This window comes from Geotrypetes seraphini, chromosome 2 (genome assembly GCF_902459505.1).
Source record: "Geotrypetes seraphini chromosome 2, aGeoSer1.1, whole genome shotgun sequence".
NCBI classification, from domain to species: Eukaryota; Metazoa; Chordata; class Amphibia; order Gymnophiona; family Dermophiidae; genus Geotrypetes; species Geotrypetes seraphini.
The window spans coordinates 409,909,286-409,931,892 of record NC_047085.1 but is presented as its reverse complement, the minus strand read 5'-3'; the positions used below and the strand labels follow the sequence as shown (position 1 = coordinate 409,931,892).

The window sequence follows — 22,607 nt, the reverse complement described above, 5'->3', positions numbered from 1 at the left end:
GGATACCCTGGACACCAACCAGGCCTACAAGTTTACAAGGAGAACAGCTGCAGGAAGAGACAGGGAGCTGGGATTTTGTCTCCCTCACACTGGCAAACAACTTTACTTTGGGGGGGTGGAGGGGGTGTTGGGCATCAGTGTCTGGGATCTGAGGAGAGAGGTTTTGTGGTCCTGATGTACCCTTCTCCAGGGCAATACTAAAAAGGTTCCACCCCCTTCCATGCTGCCAGGTCTCTGCTGAGCCCTTCAGAATGATCATGGCCAGCATAGAGCCCAAATCCCAACTTGAGAACTCAAGGACCAGTTTAACTAGGTGGGCCCCCAAGACGATATCTGCAGTCTTTCAGCTCTGATCCACTAGAAGGCTGCTCAGAGGTATGCATTTTTGTGTTTGCTAGGTGAGAGGGAGAGAGACAAAAAAGTCAATAAGGAGAGAGTCACAGTATTTCAAGATTCAGATTTGGAGAAGATGGAAGCCAAAAGGCTTTGAGCATGTGCTGATGCTCAAGGCCCTGCACCAGCCCAGCATAGAACAGCAATGTTGGCCTTTTTCAGCACTGCTACGTGTTAAAGTGCCAGTCTTGTGAGGGAGGGGGGGAGAGGAGATGGAGAGCAACACCGTTCATCTTGTGTGTGGAATGGAAGAGAGTAGTTCCGGTGGCCTTGGCACCATGGATGTTAACGTTAATGACGTTGCCTAAAATGTCATTATGCGGTGCATACCTGTATTTAATTTCTTTGTTATAGATTCTACTGTGAGACCTTGTGACTGAACCCTGTAGCTTTCTTAATGGTTGCTCTGTGATAATACCTAGTGATTAAAACATTTAGTTTACTAATGGTTGCTATGTGTATGGGATTCTGGTAGTGAAGAAGTATAGCAATATGTTTTGCCTTGGGACAGTGGCATCATGTAGTTAAGTTTAAAAATCCATCCTTTAAGCAGTGCCATGTAATGATTAGATAAATTATCAGACTAGGTTTCATGTTTTTACCAAATCAACAAAATGTTTTGGAATCACTCCAGTCTAACCAAACCCTCTCCTCTCTCTCTAATCCAGAGAGACACACAAAAGTCAACACATATGCACACCTTCATACACACACAGCAACACAGATTTCATATACATCTGCAATCAGAGAAAGTGCAGCTAGAAAGACACACATACATGTGCCCATGCTGAGGGGTTTAAAAGGATTTCATGACTGATGCTATGCAAGCTTGCCTCACTTGATTAAAATGGATAAACTATTATATTTTGATTTGGTCCTCTTATTATCCGTGTATTTAAAAATACATTGTTTGTCCTATTCACTCTTGCAGGAATGCAGTTTCTGTGAAGATCCTCGTTTTGCCAGAACTGGTGTTTGCATTAGTTGTGATGCTGGGATGTGCAGAGCCTATTTTCATGTGACATGTGCACAGAAAGAAGGCTTGCTCTCTGAAGCAGCTGCAGAAGAGGTGGGCTTATTGTATAACCTGTATAAAACAAATGTTTGTGAAATATGTTTATTTAAATTTAGCTCACAGTAGTAGCTTAAAGTAATGGTAATTGTACTTGTAATTTGCCAACTCTCAAATATAGATGAGTTACATTCAGATGCATAAGGATGGCTTACCTGAGGGATAGAAAATTAAGTTACTTGTCCAAAAACTAGGGGCAGCAGTGGGATTTGAACTGGGCTTCTCTGGTTGTCAGCTTGGTGCTCTAACTACTAGGCTACTCCTCCACTCCTTTCCCTGCCACCATTCAGAAAGCAGCGGCAAGCCCAAGCGGGAGCGCGTAACGCTTGCTCCTCACATCCGCGCTCCTGACCTGAATAGAGAGCCGTCTAGCGAGGGAGGGATACCGCTGGACCACCAGGCTGTTTAAAAAAGGTACCAACGATGACAACGGTGGCAGCGGTGCTGGGGGGGGTGTTTTGAAAGGTGTGGCGGTGCTACGGGTGGGTGTTTTGAAAAGGTGCGGCAGCGGTGCGGAGAGGAGGGGTGTTTTGAAAAGGTGCGGCGGGATGGTGTTTTACAATGCTAAGGGGGGGGTACAAATTTTGTATCTTTACTACATAAGACGCACCGGGATTTCCACCCACTTTTGGGTGGAAAAAAAGTACGTCTTATGGAGCAAAAAATACGGTAGTTTTAATTAGGATAAGGATAGACAACTTCAGTCTTCGAATTATGCTTTCAGGATCTCCCCAATGAATATGCATAAGATCTATTTGCATGTGGTGGAGGCAGTGCATGCAGATATATCATACGCATATTCAATAGGGAATTCCTGAAAATTTGATTGGGCTGTGGCCCTCAAGGCCTGAGGTTGCCCACACCTGATTTAGGATGTGATTTGTTAAGTTCTCAGTCAAATATATGACCCTGAAGATTCCTGCTCTACTGAAGACTTTTTTTTTAAATATATATACAGTACCTTATCTTATTCTTCACTTGAGTTTGGTGGAATAATGTTTATTTTCCATTAACTGGGTGCTGTTTCTGAGTCTAATTATTTCTTATTGATATTAAGCCTATTTTATGTATTAGGGATGTGCAAGGAAAATAATTTTGGCTCTTTTTGTGTCATTTTTGTGTCATTTTCCTTATTTCAGACATTTTGTTTGCTTCATACATTTATGTTGGTTGTTTTTTTTTTAATGAGCATTAGAATATAATATTAATTATTCAGTTTAATATGCATTTAATCAATATGCAATGAATCTTTAAAAGCATTGTAATAAACTAAATGCTCATGAATGAAATACATGCATATAAATAGATAAAATTGTATTTCAGAATATTAAAGGGCATGTTTGTTTTGGCACAACAAAAAATGTTGCTACACTTTTGCATTTGCTTGTATGTATTTAGTATGTCTCATGAATCCTTGACCAGGCAAGACCAAAAATAATTTGCATTATTTCTATGAATAAGAGATCTCTGTTATAAATAGAGGTGTAAAAGAAAATACAAATATTTTTTTCAGTTAAATATTTTTATCCAGTGCATATTACAAGCTAAAGGCAAAGAATAGACAAGTCATTTTAGGTTATCAAGGAAAACATGAAATGAGAAATTTGTTTTATGTAATCAGAGCATAAACATCCAGAACATGGCATTTCTGTAAGACTCTAGAGCTTCTGGAGGATATGTCTGGAAATGAAAAGGATTTAACATAAGTTAAAAGCAGCTAATCCACCTTGATTACAGAAAAACTTTTCATTCTCCTAGACAATATATGTGAGCAACAGGAGTTAATAAAATAGGTCAGCTATGACAGTGTCAACTCAGACTGAAGATGATTCTGAGTAAGTGAGAAATGAAAAATAAAAACACAAGAACAGCCATACTGGGTCAGACCAATGGTCCATCTAGTCCAGTCCCCTGTTTCCAACAGTGACCAATCCAGGTCACAGAACCTGGCAGAAACCCAAATAGTAGCAACATTCCATGCTACTGATACAGGGCAAGCAGTGGCTTCTCCCATGTCTGTCTCAATAGCAGACTGTACACTTTTCCTCCAAGAACTTGTCCAAACCTTTCTTAAACCTAGCTATGCTAACCATTGTAACTATTGTAACTTGCAAACAGGGCAGTTTCACATCGATCCCACAAATCACCTTGAGGAACAGATTCCAGCTTTTACAGGAAGGACCTGCCAGTGAAGTACAGGAAGTTGTCCAACAGATGGTTCCGGGGACAACGGATCAGCTCCCCCTGAAGAAGCGCAGAGTGGTAGTCATTGGGGACTCCCTCCTGAGAGGCACCGAGGGACCAATTTGCAGACCAGATATGCAATCCAGAGAGGTTTGTTGTCTACCGGGAGCCAGGATCCAGAATGTGACTGCCTGCTTAGAACGACTTATCATGCCCCAAGACCACTTCCCCATGCTTCTCATCCATGTTGGAACGAACGACACTGCTAGGAACACCCCAGAGAAAATACCTGAAGATTTTAGAGCCCTGGATGAGAAGCTGAGACGGATGGAAGCGCAGGTGGCCTTCTCCTCGATCCTTCAAGTGAGAGGTAAGGGAAGGGCCAGGGAAGATCATATACAAAGGGCAAACGAGTGGCTACACGGATGGTGCAAAGAGATGAACTTCGGATTCCTGAACCATGGAGATGCACTACTAAGACTACAGGGACCAGACGGGCTCTACCTGACCAGAAGGGTTAAGAACGTCTTTGGACACCGACTAGCCTGCCTGCTTCGTAGGGCTTTAAACTAGATAAGTTGGGGGAGGGTACCCACTCACAAACTGGTGTGGTAAGTAACCATCCTAGTGGGGTAACTTGCCACTCCATTTCTGAGTCTGAGGTAAGTACACAATGGCAAACAGTACTGTAGGAACCACACTAACTTAGGCGGGAAACCTAGCAAACATAAAGTATGGAGACCTAGCTAACATAAAGTATGGAGGGCTATGTACGTTAATGCCCACAGTTTAGGCAATAAAATTCTGGAATTGGAAACGGAAATGAAGAACACCGACCTAGATGTGGTAGCAATATCCGAGACCTGGTTCATATTCCCATGGGTGGGATATGGCTATACCGGGATACAACTTACTTCGTCGAGACAGAGAGGGCAAAACAGGAGGAGGGGTAGCACTATACACTAAAGAGGACATCAAAGTTACCAGGATCGCAGACGTCAAGTACACCGGGAAATCCCTTTGGGTGAACCTGGCCAGGGAGAATAACAAATGCCTGTATCTTGGTGTTGTATACAGACCTCCAAGACAACAGGAAAACATAGATATAGAACTAATCGAAGACATAGAGACCATCACTCTGCGTGGAGACACGGTGTTGTTAGGGGACTTCAATATACCTGATGCAGATTGGAACAAACTTTCCGCTACGACCACTGGCAGCAGAAGGCTACTAACCTCTATAAAGGGAGCACAACTCAAACAGATGGTATTGGAGCCCACTAGGGATCAGGCGATACTGGACCTGGTACTCACCAACGGAGAAAGTGTCACAGAGATTTTGATAGGCGATACGTTGGCCTCCAGTGACCACAACATGGTGTGGTTTCACCTCAGGAAAGGATTCACTAGATCTAACACATCTACAAAGGTCCTCAACTTTAAGGGCACTAACTTCAAAAGCATGGGTGATTTTGTCTATTGGGCGCTGCAAAACCAGGCCGCAACAGATAATGTAGAGGTAATGTGGTCAGCTCTGAAATCTACCCTACACGAAGCAACCAATCTCTATATAAAAACAGTAAGTAAACGGCGGAGGAGCAATAAACCTCAGTGGTTCTCTGCGGAGATCTCGGACCTCGTAAAAAAGAAGAAAAGAGCATTTATCTCCTGCAAACAATCAGGAAAATGAGAGACTAAAGAAGACTATCTGGCCAAGTCTAGAGCTGTCAAAACAGCAGTCAGAGAGGCCAAACTCCAGATGGAAGAGAATCTAGCAAAGAACATTAAAAAGGGGGATAAATCCTTCTTCAGGTATATTAGTGACAGAAAAAGGAACACGGATGGGATAGGGTGCTTTAGGAAGCCAGACGAGAATTATGTAGAATCGGACTCCGATAAAGCCGAACTACTAAATGAATACTTCTACTCTGTCTTTATCTGCGAAGCGCCGGGATCTGGTCCGCAGCTGCAGACGAGGGAAAGCTCGGAAGACCCGTTTCGAGATTTTGAGTTTACGTCCAGCAGCGTCTACTATGAACTTTCAAAGTGAACAAAGCCATGGGACCAGACAAACTACATCCCAGGGTGCTTAGGGAGTTGAGGGATGTCCTGGAGGAACTGTTATCCGCGCTCTTCAATCTTTCCCTAAGTACAGGAAGAGTCCCATTGGACTGGAAAACAGCTAACGTCATTCCACTCCACAAAAAGGGATGCAGGACGGAGGCTGCAAATTACAGACTGGTGAGTCTCACATCGATAGTGAGTAAAATTATGGAAACACTAATCAAACACAAATTAGATACGATCCTGAACGATGAGAATCTACGAGATCCCCATCAACATGGATTTACAAAGGGAAGGTCCTGCCAATCCAATCTGATCAGCTTCTTTGACAGGGTAACGAAAAAGCTGAATATGGGGGAATCCCTGGACGTCGTGTACTTAGACTTCAGTAAGGCTTTTGATAGTGTCCCACACCGCAGGTTATTGAGCAAGATGAGTTTGATGGGATTAGGAGAAACATTAACTGCATGGGTAAAAGACTGGCTCAGAGGTAGACTTCAGAGGGTGGTGGTGAATGGTTCTCTCTCCGAAATGTTGGAAGTGATCAGTGGAGTGGCGCAGGGCTCGGTCTTGGGTCCGATCCTATTTAATATCTTCGTTAGGGATCTGGCTCAGGGCTTCGAGGTAAAATTACATTATTCGCCGATGACGCCAAACTATGCAACATAGTGGGCAAAAGCACAGTGCCCGATTGTATGACGCAGGACCTACTCTTACTGGAACATTGGTCCTCAACTTAGCACCTAAGTTTTAATGCCAAAAAGTGTAAGGTCATGCACTTTGGCAGCAGAAATCCATGCAGAACTTACACCCTAAATGGTAAGATCTTAGCAAGAACTGCAGCAGAATGAGACTTGGGAATGATCATTAGTGAAGACATGAACACTGCCAATCAAGTGGAGAAAGCTTCATCCAAAGCTAGACAAATGATGTGTTGTATCTGAAGAAGTTTCGTCAGCCGGAAGCCCAAAGTTATAATGCCGTTGTACAGATCCATGGTGAGACCTCATCTGGAATATTGTGTACAATTCTGGAGACCACATTATCAAAAGGATGTGCGGAGAATTGAGTTGGTTCAGCAAATGGCCACCAGGATGGTCTCAGGACTCAAGGATCTCCCGTATGAGGAACAGATGGGTAAGTTGCAGCTATACTCTCTCGAGGAACATAGAGAGAGGGGAGACATGATTGAGATGTTCAAATATGTCACGGGCCGTATTGAGGTAGGAGAGGATATCTTTTTTCTTAAAGAACCTACGGCAACAAGAGGACATCCGTTAAAACTCAGGGGTGGGAGATTTCATAGTGACACTAGGAAGTATTTCTTCACTGAAAGGGTGGTTGATCATTGGAATGGTCTCCCACTGCAGGTAATTGAGGCCAGCAGCTTACTGGATTTTAAGAGAAAATGGGATAAGCATGTGGGTTCACTTCAAGGAATAAATTAGGGGGTAGGTCATTAGATTGGGCAGACTTGTTGGGCCGTGACTCTTTTCTGCCGTCATCTATGTTTCTATGTATCTCCGTATCTCCTCTGCCAACGAGTTTCAAAGCTTAACTATTCTTTGAGTAAAAAAATATTTTCTCTGATTTGTTTTAAAAGTATTTCCATTTAATTTTTATTGAGTGTCCTCTTGTTTTTGTACTTTTTGAAAGGGTGAAAATTGATCCACTCTTACCTATTCTACATCACTCAGGGTTTTATAGACCTCAATCATCTCTTTTCCAAGCTGAAGAACCACCAACGTCTTTAGTTTTTCCTCATACGAGAGGCATTCTATCCCCTTTATCATTTTGATTACTCTTCTTTGAATGTTTTCTAATTCCACTATATATTTTTCTGAGATATGATGGCCAAAACTGTGCGCAGTACTTAAGGTGAGAATGCACAGTGGAGTGACAGAGACATTATAATATTCCTAGCATCCTGTTTGCTTTTTTTGCCGCAGCTGCACACTGGGCAGAAAGTTTCAGCATATTGTCTATAATGACACCCAGATTTTTTTCTTGGGTGTTGATTCCTAAGTTGGACCCCAGCTTATCCCAGGACAAGCAGTCAGATATTCTTACATGTAGGTGATGTCATCCACGGAGCCCTGGTACAGATAGCTTTAAAAGTGCATCACCAATTTAAGAACTTGAGAGAGTTTGCAAACTGCCCGTATTGCGCCTGCGCTAGTGCTTTCCTGCCTGACATAGGCTCGCGGTACCTTAGTTCTTAGTTTTCTGCGGAGCTAAGAAGTTGTGTTTCTGAACACTGTTCAGTTTTTTCCTTTTGCCTTCCTGCTCACGCCTTTTTCTTTTCAATATTTCTTTTAAGTTTCTTCATTGGTAAAAAAAAAAAAAGAAGTGCAGAGTCTTTTTTTTATTTTTTTTCCTCGCGGCTTTTTGCCGAGGACTTTGCTTTTTCTCTCAGCCATTGAGATTGACTTGGCTGACGCAGTCTTTCTGTCCATGTCCAGGCTGTTAACAGGCTTCAAAAAGTGCTGTGGGTGCCAAAGGACAATTTCTATCACTAACCCACATAGTTGGTGCTTGCAGTGCCTTGGGCCTAAACACCGGGTGGAATCCTGGCTCGGTGTTCTACCCTGCAGAAACGTTCCATCAAGAGCTGGAAACTTCAACTCCTCCTCTCGATGCGTGAAGTCCAGGTCCTTCTCACATTCTTTGAGAAAAAGAGCTTCGCGTCATTCCTCCTCCTCATCATCGACTCAACACTGGACTCGATATAAGCATCGATCTTCTTGACACACTCCTTCACCAAAGCCCTTTTATGACTCAAAGTCCTCAGCTGAATTAGACAGTAAGTCAGAGTCTACAACAGAGGCTTATGACACTCCCTTGGAAAAGTCTCCACAGAAGTCTCCTCCAGGGGCTAAATCTCCTACTGAAAGACTTTCATTAAATTTATTAGGCAGTTGGGAAAAGAGCTACCTGTCTAGCTAGAAGCTGATTCTGCCTATAGGGTTGAATACTTGGAGGCCTTAGATTATGATAGCCTACTGAAGAACTTCTCAGACTACCGTTACATGGTATTCTCAAAGAGATTTGTCACAAAAATTAGGAAACGCCCCTCACCCTTACAGAGGTTCCCAGAAAATTGGAGTCTATGCATCAATGCCACCGGCCATGAAGGGTGCACTATGGACAAATTTGGACATCGCCTGTACCAAAATTCCATGTTGGTCAACAGAGTACTAAATTACAATTTCTATATTTCCTGCTATATCAAGCATTTAGTTAGGAAATTGCCTTCTTTTGATAGACACATTCCTTCTCAACATCTGCAAGACTTTCATCATATATTTCACACAACCTTACCTTAGATAGAAGGTATATGACAAGATCTGCTTATAATGTGTTTGGATTATCTTCCAGAGCCTCAGCTATGCCACTGGCCATGAGACGTCTCGCATGGCTAAGAGTCTCAGATATAGACATCAGTCTTTAGGACAGATTAACTAACATTCCCTGCTTAGGAGAGGAGCTTTTTGGTGACTATTGAAAATGCTACATAAAAGCTCACTGACCATGATAAACATTGGGATGCTTTGGTTAAATTCAAGTCTAAGCCCTCAACTTCTAAATCTTTTAAGCCTTCTTCATATCAAAGGCTTTTTTCTTCGCAACCAGCTGCTCCTCCTAGACTGCAGCAGAAAAAGCAAAAGCAACAGCATCCTCAGAAATCTCAATCAGCAGCTCCTCCAAATCATGCCCTGTCATTTTGATGAGTTTCTAGAGAGCATAGCTGCTGTTCTTCTTCCCCAGCCTCTTAACCAGTCAAAGGTCGACTCCAGAGGTGTGTGTGACACAGTGGTTGGATCTACAGCCTCAGCATCTTGGGGTTGTGGGTTCAAACCCCGTGCTACTCCTTGTGACCCTGGCAAGTCACTCGGTCCTCCATAGCCCCAGGTACGCTAGATAGATTGTGAGCCCACTGGGACAGCTAGGGAAAATACTTGAGTACCTGATTGTAAAACCACTTAGATAAACCTTGATAGGCAGTATATAAATATCTAATAAACTTGAAACTATTATCATCGTTGGAAATTGATAACCACAGACCTCTAGGTTCTAAAAGTCATTTGAGAAGGATACTTTCTTCACTTCATCACTATGCCTCCAGATCATCCTCCAAGAGAGTCTTCTTTCAACCCTTAGCAGACATCCCTTCTTTGGGAGATAGAATCTCATCTTCTCAAAGCAATAGAAAAGGTTCCACCTCTCCAGAGAAATCGGGGATTTTACTTCCAATATTTTTTCATCCCAAAGAAGACGGGAGGTCTATATCTAATTTTAGACCTCAAGAGCCAGACCAAGTTTCTAGTGAAGGAAAAGTTTCATTTGTTGTGCCTGGCAGCTTTATATCCCCTCTTAGATCGCTTATACTCATATTCCAGTGCATCTGACCTCCAGGAAATTCCTGAGATTTCAGGTAGCGCAGCACCATTATCAATACAGAGGGTTTTTATTCCAAACAACTCCACATCAGATGGTTCTAATCATGGACTCATCCACCTATGCTTGAGGAGCTCATCTGGATGGTCTTTGCACTCAGGGTCACTGGTTTACCCAGGATCAGCTTTGCCATATCAATCTCTTAGAACTCAGAGCGATTCTAATCTGCACGGAGAATCAGGTTGCAATGTATTACATAAACAAACAGACACAAGTTTTCTCCTTTGTCAAGTGGCCCAGAAGATTTGGAACTGAGTGATTGCTTGCTGCATATTTTTGAAAACAGTATACATTCAAGGGGAACAAAATTCTCTTGTAGACAGACTCAACAGGATTCTTCAGCCACATGAGTGGACGCCCAGCTCTGCAGTTCTGAAGCACATATTCTCTCTCAGGGACTTCTCAGATAGACCTGTTTGCGTCCCTCTACAATCACAAGCTGCTCCATTTTTGCAGAGAAAACTAAATTCTTTATAGCCTCGCCACACGTACATAACACGACAAAATCACTACACATTAACAATCTTAACTACCCTATTCAACCAACGATGAAGATTCTAGGAGTAATACTAGACCAAGAACTAACCATGAAAGACCATATAGACTCCCTAATCAAAAGAGGGTTTTTCACTCTCTGGAAACTTAGGTCCATTAAGGCGTACTTCCACACTTCAGCCTTCAGAATCCTAGTACAATCCCTAATACTAAGCCACCTAGATTATTGCAACATCACCCATCTGACAATCCCCCAGAAGCAAATGCAAAGACTACAACTGATACAAAACGCAGCAGTCAGGATGATTCTCGGGTTGAAGAAGTCCGACCATATAACCCCTTCCTACAGACTCCTACACTGGCTGCCGATGAAGGCACGCACGAAGTTCAAGCTAGGATGTCTCTGCTTCAAGGTATTAAACGGTCTAGCCCCTAAATATATTACAGACCTCTTCTCATTCCCAACCAACAGACATAAAAGAAAAACACACCTGAAATTTGTCTCCCCTCCGGCTAGAGGGTGTAAATATAAGAGATACCATCAACAACTGCTATCGTACCAGGCAGCCACATGGGGCAAAGACTTAGAAAAACTAATTGCACACACAAACAACTATGGCGAATTCAGGAAACACCTAAAAACCTACCTGTTCTTGAAATACCTAGGTAGCGAACCAGAACATCAGCCCCCCTCATAATACCACCACATACCCGACCCTATAAATTATAAACCCCAACCCTAATCACTAACCATGAACACACCATTCAATTCATGGAATATTTCTAAATTTTGTGATAGCAGCATGGCACTTCCTGGTCTTGCAACACACAAACTGTTGTTAATATTATTAATGTCGGAATTACCAGATGTACAATGCTATACCCTTTAATTCGCTGTATGTACAGTTTCTCTTTATTGTATTTACAGTTTCTCTTTATTGTATTTACAGTTTCTCTTTATTGTAAACCACTTCTCTTTATTGTAAACCGCCTAGAAGTCGCAAGATTGTTGGCGGTATATAAGAATAAAGTTATTATTATTATTATTATTTTTGCTCCAGGCAGTATTCTCCCCAACGTCTGGAAGCAGATACATTACTTCTGGATTGGATGCACAAGTTTCTCTATGCATTTCCTCCAGTCCCTCTCATCCTCAAGATGCTTGTCAAGTTAAAACAGGAATCGGCCACAATCATTCTGATAACTCCTCGGTGCCCAGGCAACCCTGGTTCTCCCTTCTACTTCAACTCAGTATCAGGGAATCGATGCCTTTTCAGATTTTTCTATCTCTTCTTACACAGAGTCATGGATCTCAATCTTCAGTCTTTATACATGACAGCTTGGTACCTCTTGGGCTGACATTGGCTGAGGTTCATCTTTCTCATTCTGTCAGACTTATCGTAGAAGCCTCAAAAAAATTGTCTACGCAGCAGTGTTACCAGTAGAAATGGACACGGTTTTCCACTTGGTGTACTCTTCATCATCATGATGCTAAATCCACCTCTACAGTATATCTTTAGTATTGAATTATTACATTACATTAGTGACTTCTATTCTGCCTGTACCTTGCAACATATCTTCTACATCTATCCAACTGAGGCCTCAAGACCACTTCGATTAGAGTTCATCTCAGTTCTATCAATGCTTTTCACAGCCCGGTTGATGGTAAACCTCTAACTGCTCATTCTCTTGTGTCCAGATTCATGAAAGGACTTGTTAAGCCATCTCTCAAACCATCTCCAGTAGTTTGGGATCTCAATCTCTCTAGACTTATGAAGCCTCCTTTTGAACCAATGTCTTCAGCTTATCTAAAATACCTCACTTGAAACGTGGTTTTTCTCATCTCCCTTACCTTTGCTTGAACAGTAAGTGAACTTCAAGCACTGGTGTCAGATCCACCGTTCACATTGTTTCATCATGACAAAGTTGTGCTTTGCACCCATCCAAAGTTCCTCCCAAAAGTAGTCACTGAATTTCATCTCAAACAATCTATTGTCCTTTCAGTGTTCTTTCCTAAGCCTCATTCTCATCCTGGAGAAACAGCTCTTCATACTCTGGACTGCAAATGATCCTTGGCTTATTACTTATTTTTGAAAATGGTTAGGTATTTTTTAAGAATCCACTGGAGGGCTCTTTTCAATATTGAAGAGCTTATTTGCATGTCAGTGCTGGGACTGCTAGAAACCTCGCTAAAGACAGAGATAATCCGTTTTGATAATCTACCGCTAAACTACGTTCAGGCTAAACTGTCGGAAAACAGTTTAGTGACGGTGTTAAAGTTTTGAGAGTCTGGGCATGAAAGATTAGGTTCTTATCTCAATCATCTTCAGATTCAGAATCTCGGAGAGAGCGAGACCAGAAGGCTTTGAGCATGCGCAAATGCTCAAAGCCCAGTCCAGCCCAGCCCAGGGAAGAGGGAGGATCTCCGTCGCACCGCCCAGCCCAGCCCAGGCCAGAAGAGGGAGGATCTTTGGGCACCGGCACCTCCTGTGCATTGGTGCTGGTGCCGGTGCCCAATCAGGGTAAGCGATGTTGTTGCGGTGCTCGGAGGGGGGATGTAGGATCGCAGGGGAGGGGGGCAACGCGATTGGGGGGGAGGATGCTGGTTCGCAGGGGGGATGCCAGATCGCGTGGGGGGGGTATGGAGCAGTGTCGGTGGCCTCAAGGGGGAGGGGATGGAGCAGCGCCAGTAGCCTCGGGGGGGGAGGGGGAGGAGGAGATGGAACGAATCAAAGCGAGTTTCCCTTACTTCCTATGGGGAAACTCGCTTTGATATACGAGCAATTTGGTTTACGAGCATACTTCTGGAACAAATTATGCTCATAAAGCAAAGTTCCACTGTATTTGCCCCTTTTTTTGAATATTTATTATTTTACTTATTTGACTATATAACAAGAACACATTATGAAAACGGTCAGTGGGAAAGCAACAAAATTGCATTGGCACAACAGATTTTTATCCACATCTTTTTAGTTTATTGAAAGCTGCTGTAGCTGTGTCTATTTCACGGTCTGCTTCTTGTCAAGCTGTGGAATATTTATGTGTCTAGTGCTTCTGTGTATGCAGTTTTGATTTTCAAACTATACAACTTCTTTTTTTCCCCCAGTGACTACTGTTAAAGAGAAGTACTTCCTATGGTCTTTGAGACTACTAACTTGGAATTGAACATAATAGATTTGTGGGCTTTGAGTAATCTGATGAAAGGCATGCTATTTTTCATTTAATCTCTGTTTATCACACTATAAATTAATAATATGCTTTCTTGTGTTCAGCTAGCATTTCTGATTGAGTGCCGAAAGAGAAAATCCTTGACTAAAAATTTGTTGGCTTGTCCCATTTGCCAAACCAATTCCAAAGCTACTAGTAATAGTTTTTTTACCCATGGGTTCTATGTTTATAACATTGGTTTACCTTTAGAAACTATAAATAGTTAACCTGGCAATTATTTAGAAGTTATTAAAAGACCTACAGATCTGTGTAAATTAGACAAAATAATTTTAGACCTTTTGGAGCTAATTCTGTAAAGGACGCCTAAAGTTAGGCATCCACAATGTAGATGCACAGCAACTTAGGTATCCAAATAAATTAGATAATAAGCCCAATTAATGACTTTAACAAGCAATAATTGAAGGTTAGACGTCCAAAGACTGTGCGCAATTCACAAAATATGTGTCCACAATTTTGTGGACGCCCATCGGAAAAAATGGGGTGGGTGTGGCTTTCATAAAGCCATCTATTTACAGAATCACATGCCGCTCAGCATACTAACACATCTACATTTTTGCCTAAAATGTAAGCATTGCAAAACTAGGTCTACTTTGGGGGGTTAGTTGGACGCGAGTTAGGTGGATGTGACTTAGGTGTCACTTAGGCTTGCTGGAAGCGTCCACATATAGGTGAATGGGGCTTCTGTTTTTTGAGGTAGAGAGGACTCCAATTTTATATTAAGGTCAAAAGATGTTTAATAATGCATTACTTAAACAAAGCACATGAAAAAATATATATATTGCATACTAAACCTCATTTCCAAAAGGTTAAGAAAATAAAAAGAGAAACCCTACTCACAATGGCTGTGGTTCAGAGCAAGTGGACATGTCTGATGCACAATCTGGACATCATTGTGACATCATCAGCATGCACCCAGATGGCAGAATGTCACTAAAAAAAAGAATAGGAACCCCTGTCTAAAAGGAAGCACCTGTGGCTCAGTGATTAAAGGCATTTCTTCCACTTGGGAGGCTCGAGAGGCGATTGGTCATCCTCGCCGCAGACGTCATTTTTTGCTAGTCTGGGGCATCTATTTGGCTTCCCTCTCTCCTAGGGGACGTAGTCTCCTATTGAACTGTCTCACTTAGCTCTGTTGTTTTCTCTCTTTTTCTTTTAAGGGGGGTACTTCTTACAATAGTTCCATGGGCCACAAGAGTATGGGCCTTTGGGATCTTAGTGACCTCTTGGTCATTTTTTTTTGTGTATGTGTTTATTGGGGGAGGGGGAGTTGGGGTTTTTGCTGGATGAGTTGGGTTGGGGAGATGAGGGGAGGGTGGGGATTGCTGCTTCTGTCTTATTATCTATTCAAAACCGTTGTATTGTTGGATGCTGGTTCTTTTGATCTTGTTCTGTTCCTTGCTGTCTATTGATTGGCATTCTCAGTAAAAAAGATTTGAACATAAAGGCATTTCTTCCATCTTCCTTAGGTTATGGGTTCAAATTCAACTCCCCCCCCCCTCTCAGTAACTTAACAGCTTCTTTTTGGTCTCATAAGAAAGTATGGGTTGTGGACTTTGACATTTACATTTGCACTCTGCTCTTTCCAGGGTCTAGAGGGAAACTTATTTTTATCCTTAGATGACTATAATCTCCTAAGGTGTCATCTCACATGGCAGGAACCCCTACCTAAAAGGAAGCACATTTCGCTACTTCCATCTTCCACAGGTCATGGGTTCAAATCCCTAGTATGGTCAGGTACCCAGCACATAGTTCCATTTTTTTTTAGTAACAATCTACCATCTAGGTGCATATTGATGATGTTACAATGATATCAAGCATCAGGCATGTCTACTTGCTCTGAGCCACAGCCATTGTGAGTAGGGTTTCTCTTCTTATTTTCTTAAACTTTAGGAATGAGGTTTAGTATGCAATACATTTTATCATGTGCTTTGCTTGAATAATGTATTATTACTGTATAATAATGTATTATTAAACATCTTTTTCCATTATTATTAAAGAGGAGTCCTCTATACCCCCCAAAATAGAAGCCCCGTTTACCTATATCTTGGTGCCTCTGCCATGCCTAGGTGACACCTAAGTTGCGTCTACCTTACTCGTGCCCAGCTAACGCCCAAAAGTAGACCTGGTTTTGCAAAGGAGTTATCTTTACATTCAAGAAAATAGAAGGTTTAGTATGCAATATACATATATATATATATATTTTTTTTTTCCCCCCCATGGTCTTTGATTGAGGAACAGAGAGGCCAAAAGAGGAACTGGACAAGTGTGAAAGGTAGATGTTTTCGATATTTATCCTAGAAAAATGACTACTTATAAATCAAGAGGATATAAGCTTGGCTTTTGAATTGACATGTGGTTTAATGTCTTGAGTGTGTATGTGGTGCAGTGGTTAGAGCTACAGCCTCAGTACACTGAGGTTGTGGGTTCAAACCCTTCACTGTTCCTTGTGACCCTGGACAAGTCACTTAATCCCCTTGAGCCCACCAGGACAGAAGGGAAATATGATAAAGTAGCCAAATATAAAATTGGGCTGCATGCCATTTTACTGCATACAATTTTAATGTAAAAAACTGCATAAAATCACAGTTCTAATGATGTCATAATGCTAAAAAGCAATAACGTTATAGACATTGTGAAGACATCTATGTGATGCCTAAAAGGTGATTCTATAAAGCACACCTAACTAAATAGACGTGCTTACATTCGTTGAGTGCTGCTGGGCTTGACTATTGTACATCTTTGCTTAACAGAATCGCGCTCAGCATTGTGCAGCTGGACATCTAAATGATGCCTAAATTTGACGTCCTTTACAGAATTTGCCCCTTTGTGTACAAAATGGTCTGGAAGAGGCCTTTTACAGCAGAAAGCTTGTCTGATTTATATTTTAAGAGATAAACAATGATTTAATTATAAAATAGCATTGTATAAAACGTATAAAAACAATAACTACTTAGAAGCCAGCTTAGCTATTTTTTGATGTACTCCTACACAGCATAACCAAAATACCTCTATCAACCCATTGGAGGAAGACTTCTGTCTTATCGTCATCGCTGGGCTCTCCTAACCACAGTCACTTGGGTCCTTCAAATAATTCTGGAGAGTTACTTTCTCCATTTCACTTCTGTTCCACCAGTCAACCCTCCAAGAGAGTCCTTTTTCACATCTCAGCAGATGAATCTTCTTCTTGTTCTTCAGGAAAGTGAAATTCTTCAACTGAATGCCATAGACATAGTACCCCCTTCCCAGAAAAATCAAGGGTTCTACTCCAGGTATTTTCTAATTCCAAAGTAGATGGGAGGTCTTCATACCATACTTGACCCCCAAGCCATCCACAAATGTCTAGTAAGAGAAAAGTTTGCATATTGGCCCTGGGAACTCTATACCCACTTCTCCCAGCTAAACACCATTCTCTTAAGAGTTTTCCTGCACAAAACACCTTGCTTCAACTTTGCAGTCATGTGTCCAGTTTGCCAACCATCTCAGCAAGACAAATGATGAGTCTTGTGGATCTCATGGCATTCATAGTTCCGGTAACCACCTTTACTTGTCTTCATCTCAGATCAGCTCAGTGCACTCTGTCATCTCAGTGACCTGAGGCCATGTATTCCTTATCCCAATGGCTCAACGTCAACTCTCTCCAATAGTGGATGATCTCAACCAACCTCTTCAGAGGTCTGCTCTTTCACATACTTCCTCATTAGAAAGTATTTGCAACAGATTTGTCCATATTTGATTGGGGAGCTCACCTGGATAGCCTCATAACTCGGGGAAGGTGATCTGTGCTTGAAAGAAGACACTCCACATCCACCCGTTACAGCTGCAGGCAATCAGCAATGCTCTCAATCTTGACAATACTCTCCATCAAAACATCGATCCTCTTCATTGTAGCATCGACACACGCATAGAAGCATATACGCTCTACATCGAGGCAGGACACAAGGTCGATGGTCTGTTAAAGAAAAGACATTCCACATCAACCTGGTAGAGCTGCAGGCAATTCAAAATGCTCTAAAGACCTTTCCAGAGAGTCTTTCCAACCAAGTCATCTTTCTTCGAACAGACAATTGAGTATCCCTGTACTATATCAACAAACAGGGGGATGTGGAAGCTCTTCCTCTGGGTAAGAAACATAAGACATTTAAAATTGGGCAATTCCTCAAAACTTTTTATCAAAGCCATGTACGTACATGGAAAACAGACTGCTCTTGCTAGCTATCTCACCAGATATGTTTGACCACTTGAGTGCACTCTCAGCTCCAGAGTTGTATGTTCCATATTCTCCCTTTGGGGGACTCCCCTGAAAGATTTATTTGCAAGACACGGTTCTCACTCTATTAATAACTGTAGTTAATAAACTCTGCAGGAGAAGGTTCCAGAGCAAATGAAGATAAGTATTGTGAGTCTTAATATTAAAAATTTTGCATTGGGAAGTGATGTTATTGCAAATTTTTGCCTGGTAGTTTCACTACCAGTTGTGGTGAAGGTGATTGAGTGGGTGGTATTCAAACAGCTTGAGGACCATTTATTGGGGATAATGTGTCTCGACCCATTCCTGTATGGATTTCAAAAGGCACATAGTAACAAATCCTTGTTATCAGCTACACTTGATGAGCTATACTGTGGTTTAGACCAACATCACAGTTATTTGTTAGGTTTTTTGGATGTTTCAGCAGCATTCAGTACTATTGATCATAACATTTTATTTTGCCGAATAAAGGACTGTGGTGTTGCAGGTACCATGCTGAAGTGTTCCAGTTCATATCTTCTTCATAGGAAGAGCCAGGTTCATGTATCTATGATGCACCCAATTACTGCGGGAATGACTCAAATATCGGCGTTATTGGGCATTTTGTTTAATATGCATCTAGCACCAATATACGAGGTAGCTGAAGTCTTGGCATTTTGTGTCACATTTATAGAGACACTATACAAATTTTGTTACCCGTTTCTAGGCCTATCCCTGAGGTATTCCTGCAGTTCCAGAAGTACAGTGGTGCCTCGCATAACGGACGCCTCGCACAGCGAACGCTGCGCACAACGAACTTTATGTCTTGATTCGTACAACGAACTTCGTTTCACACAACGAAGTCGCCCGAGCTGCATCCTTCCGCGCAGGCACTGCGCTTAACTGCCCTCTCTCCGCCTGGCTCCCTCTTGCCCCCCCCCCGACTCCCCGACACGATCGGGGCAAGTGGGAGCCCAAGCCCTCTTGCCCCCCCGACTCCCCGACACGATCGGGGCAAGAGGGAGCTCAAGCCCTCTTGCCCCCCCGACTTCCCGACACGATCGGGGCAAGAGGGAGCCCAAGCCCTCTTGCCCCCCCGACTCCCCGACACGATCGGGGCAAGAGGGAGCTCAAGCCCTCTTGCCCCCCCGACTCCCCGACACGATCGGGGCAAGAGGGAGCTCAAGCCCTCTTGCCCCCCGACTCCCCGACACGATCGGGGCAAGAGGGAGCCCAAGCCCTCTTGCCCCCCCCGACACGATCGGGGCAAGAGGGAGCTCAAGCCCTCTTGCCCCCCCGACTCCCCGACACGATCGGGGCAAGAGGGAGCCCAAGCCCTCTTGCCCCCCCCGACTCCCCGACACGATCGGGCCAGGAGGGAGCCCAAGTCCTCCTGGCCACGGCGACCCCCTAACCCCACCCTGCACTACATTACGGGCAGGAGGGATCCCAGGCCCTCCTGCCCTCGACGCAAACCCCCCCCCCCCCCAACGACCGCCCCCCCCCCAAGAACCTCCGACCGCCCCCCAGCCGACCCGCGACCCCCCTGGCCGACCCCCACGACACCCCCAACCCCCTTCCCCGTACCTTTCTGTAGTTGGCCGGACAGACAGGAGCCAAACCCGCCTGTCCGGCAGGCAGCCAACGACGGAATGAGGCCGGATTGGCCCATCCGTCCCAAAGCTCCGCCTACTGGTGGGGCCTAAGGCGCCTGGGCCAATCAGAATAGGCCCGGGAGCCTTAGGTCCCTCCTGGGGGCGGGGCCTGAGGCACATGGGCCCAACCCGACCATGTGCCTCAGGCCCTGCCCCCAGGAGGGACCTAAGGCTCCCGGGCCTATTCTGATTGGCCCAGGCGCCTTAGGCCCCACCAGTAGGCGGAGCTTTGGGACGGATGGGCCAATCCGGCCTCATTCCGTCGTTGGCTGCCTGCCGGACAGGCGGGTTTGGCTCTCGTCTGTCCGGCCAACTACAGAAAGGTACGGGGAAGGGGGTTGGGGGTGTCGTGGGGGTCGGCCAGGGGGGTCGCGGGTCGGCTGGGGGGGCGGTCGGAGGTTCTTGGGGGGGGGGCGGTCGTTGGGGGGAGGGGGGTTTGCGTCGAGGGCAGGAGGGCCTGGGATCCCTCCTGCCCGTAATGTAGTGCAGGGTGGGGTTAGGGGGTCGCCGTGGCCAGGAGGACTTGGGCTCCCTCCTGGCCCGATATTGTCGGGGAGTTGGGGAATCGGCGGGGCAAGAGGGCTTGGGCTCCCTCTTGCCCCGATCGTGTCGGGGAGTCGGGGGGGGCAAGGGGGCTTGGGCTCCCTCTTGCCCCGATCGTGTCGGGGAGTCAGGGGGGGGCAAGAGGGCTTGGGCTCCCTCTTGCCCCGATCGTGGCGGGGAGTCGGGGGGGCAAGAGGGCTTGGGCTCCCTCTTGCCCCGATCGTGTCGGGGAGTCGGGGGGCAAGAGGGCTTGGGCTCCCTCTTGCCCCGATCGTGTCGGGGAGTCGGGGGGGCACGAGGGCTTGAGCTCCCTCTTGCCCCGATCGTGTCGGGGAGTCGGGGGGGCAAGAGGGCTTGAGCTCCCTCTTGCCCCGATCGTGTCGGGGGTGCCAGGGACCACACGGAGTCACCCACCGTACCACCCGATTCGGGTAAGCGCAGGTATCGGTGGGTGGCTTATTTGCGGGGGGGTGCCTTATTTTACATTTTTTTCTAAAAAGGGGGGGCTGTCTTATTTGATGGCCCTGCCTTATCATCGGGGAAACACGGTAGAAAAAAAAAAAAAATGAACAGTTAAGTCCCAGTTTTTGCCGCTGAGACTCTGCCCTCTCTCACTGTAAAATTAGACTCTACTTAGTCTGTCTTTAAATTTAAAAAATGTGTGTTGTTTTAAAAAACAATTATGTTTTTAGATGTATCTAAATAAAAATAATAACCAAAAATTTATCTTTTTTTATGTCATCTTAGCATATTTTATGCTGCAGAACGAATTATTTTTTTTTACATGTATTCTTATGGGAAAACGCGTTTCACATAACGAACGTTTCGCATAACAAACTTGCTCCTGGAACCAATTAAGTTCGTTGTGTGAGGCACCACTGTATTTTGATGAGATTAATGCCTGGAAAACTGCAGATCATCTAATGTTAAATGTAACAAAGACTTAACTGCTATATATTACATTTGGTATATTTCCAGCAGAGATTCGGTTGTCTCAGGGGGCATTATCAAAAGTATTTGAGGGGTAATATTAGACAATTAATTTTCCTTAATTACATATGTTCCATTGTTAAACATTTGGTTTTTAAGTTGAGGGTTCTAAGCAAACTACACCCACTGCTTTATGTAGGTGGATTATCAAAGTGTCTTCCAAAGTATAATATTGAATGGCTTGGACTACTATAATATAATCTATGTAGGGTTGCCAATATCTTTGATACATTATGTATACCCTAGAGCAGGGGTGTCCAATGTCAGTCCTCGAGGGCCGCAATCCAGTCGGGTTTTCAGGATTTCCCCAATGAATATGCATGAGATCTATGTGCATGCACTGCTTTCAATGCATATTCATTGGGGAAATCCTGAAAACCCGACTGGATTGTGGCCCTCGAGGACCGACATTGGACACCCCTGCCCTAGAGGAAAGGAGAGACAGGGGAGATATGATTCAGACGTTCAAATACTTGAAGGGTATTAACGTAGAACATAATCTTTTCCAGAGAAAGGAAAATGGTAAAACCAGAGGACATAATTTGAGGTTGAGGGGTGGTAGATTCAAAGGCAATGTTAGGAAATTCTACTTTACGCGCTCCCGAGAGAAGTGGTGGAAAGTAAAACTGTGACCGAGTTCAAAGAAGTGTGGGATGAACACAGAAGATCTAGAATCAGAAAATAATATTAAAAATTGAACTAAGGCCAGTACTGGGCAGACTTGCACGGTCTGTGTCTGTATTTGGACATTTGGTGGAGGATGGGCTGGGGAGGGCTTCAATGGCTGGGAGGGTGTAGATGGGCTGGAGTATGTTTTAACAGAGATTTCGGCAGTAGGAACCCAAGCACAGTACCAGGTAGAGCTTTGGATTCTTGCCCAGAAATAGCTAAGAAGAAAAAAAATAAAAAAATTTAAATTGAATCAGGTTGAGTAGACTGGATGGACCATTCGGGTCTTTATCTGCCGTCATCTACCATGTTACTATGTTCTTTATATGATATGCAGAACTTGAGAGTGTACCTGTTTTGGTTGGATGAACATGAGCATATAACGCCTTTTCTTTGAAGATTACAATGGTTTAGTGTTGTGGACATAATAATACTCAATGATATGTTCCATGTGGAGCTCTTCATTCTGAAGACTCATGCAGATTGATTGTTCCAGTGGTCTGTGATGCTCACCTTGAGTAAACTCATTAAGAGGAGTTATTCAGTAGTTGGCCCAGCAGCATCAAATATGTTGTCTGTGGGGCTACTCTGGCAAAATAACTTTTCTCAATTTAAGTGTCTTTTGAAACAA

General features: G+C 43.9%; 1 protein-coding gene across 1 annotated transcript in view; it reads left to right on the top strand.

The window, feature by feature from the left end:
• Positions 1–22,607, top strand: part of PHF14 (PHD finger protein 14) — a 677,625-nt gene that overhangs the window by 143,436 nt on the left and 511,582 nt on the right. The window contains 1 exon segment of the mRNA XM_033931008.1: positions 1,325–1,462. Within this exon segment, the coding sequence (XP_033786899.1) occupies positions 1,325–1,462 (138 nt within the window).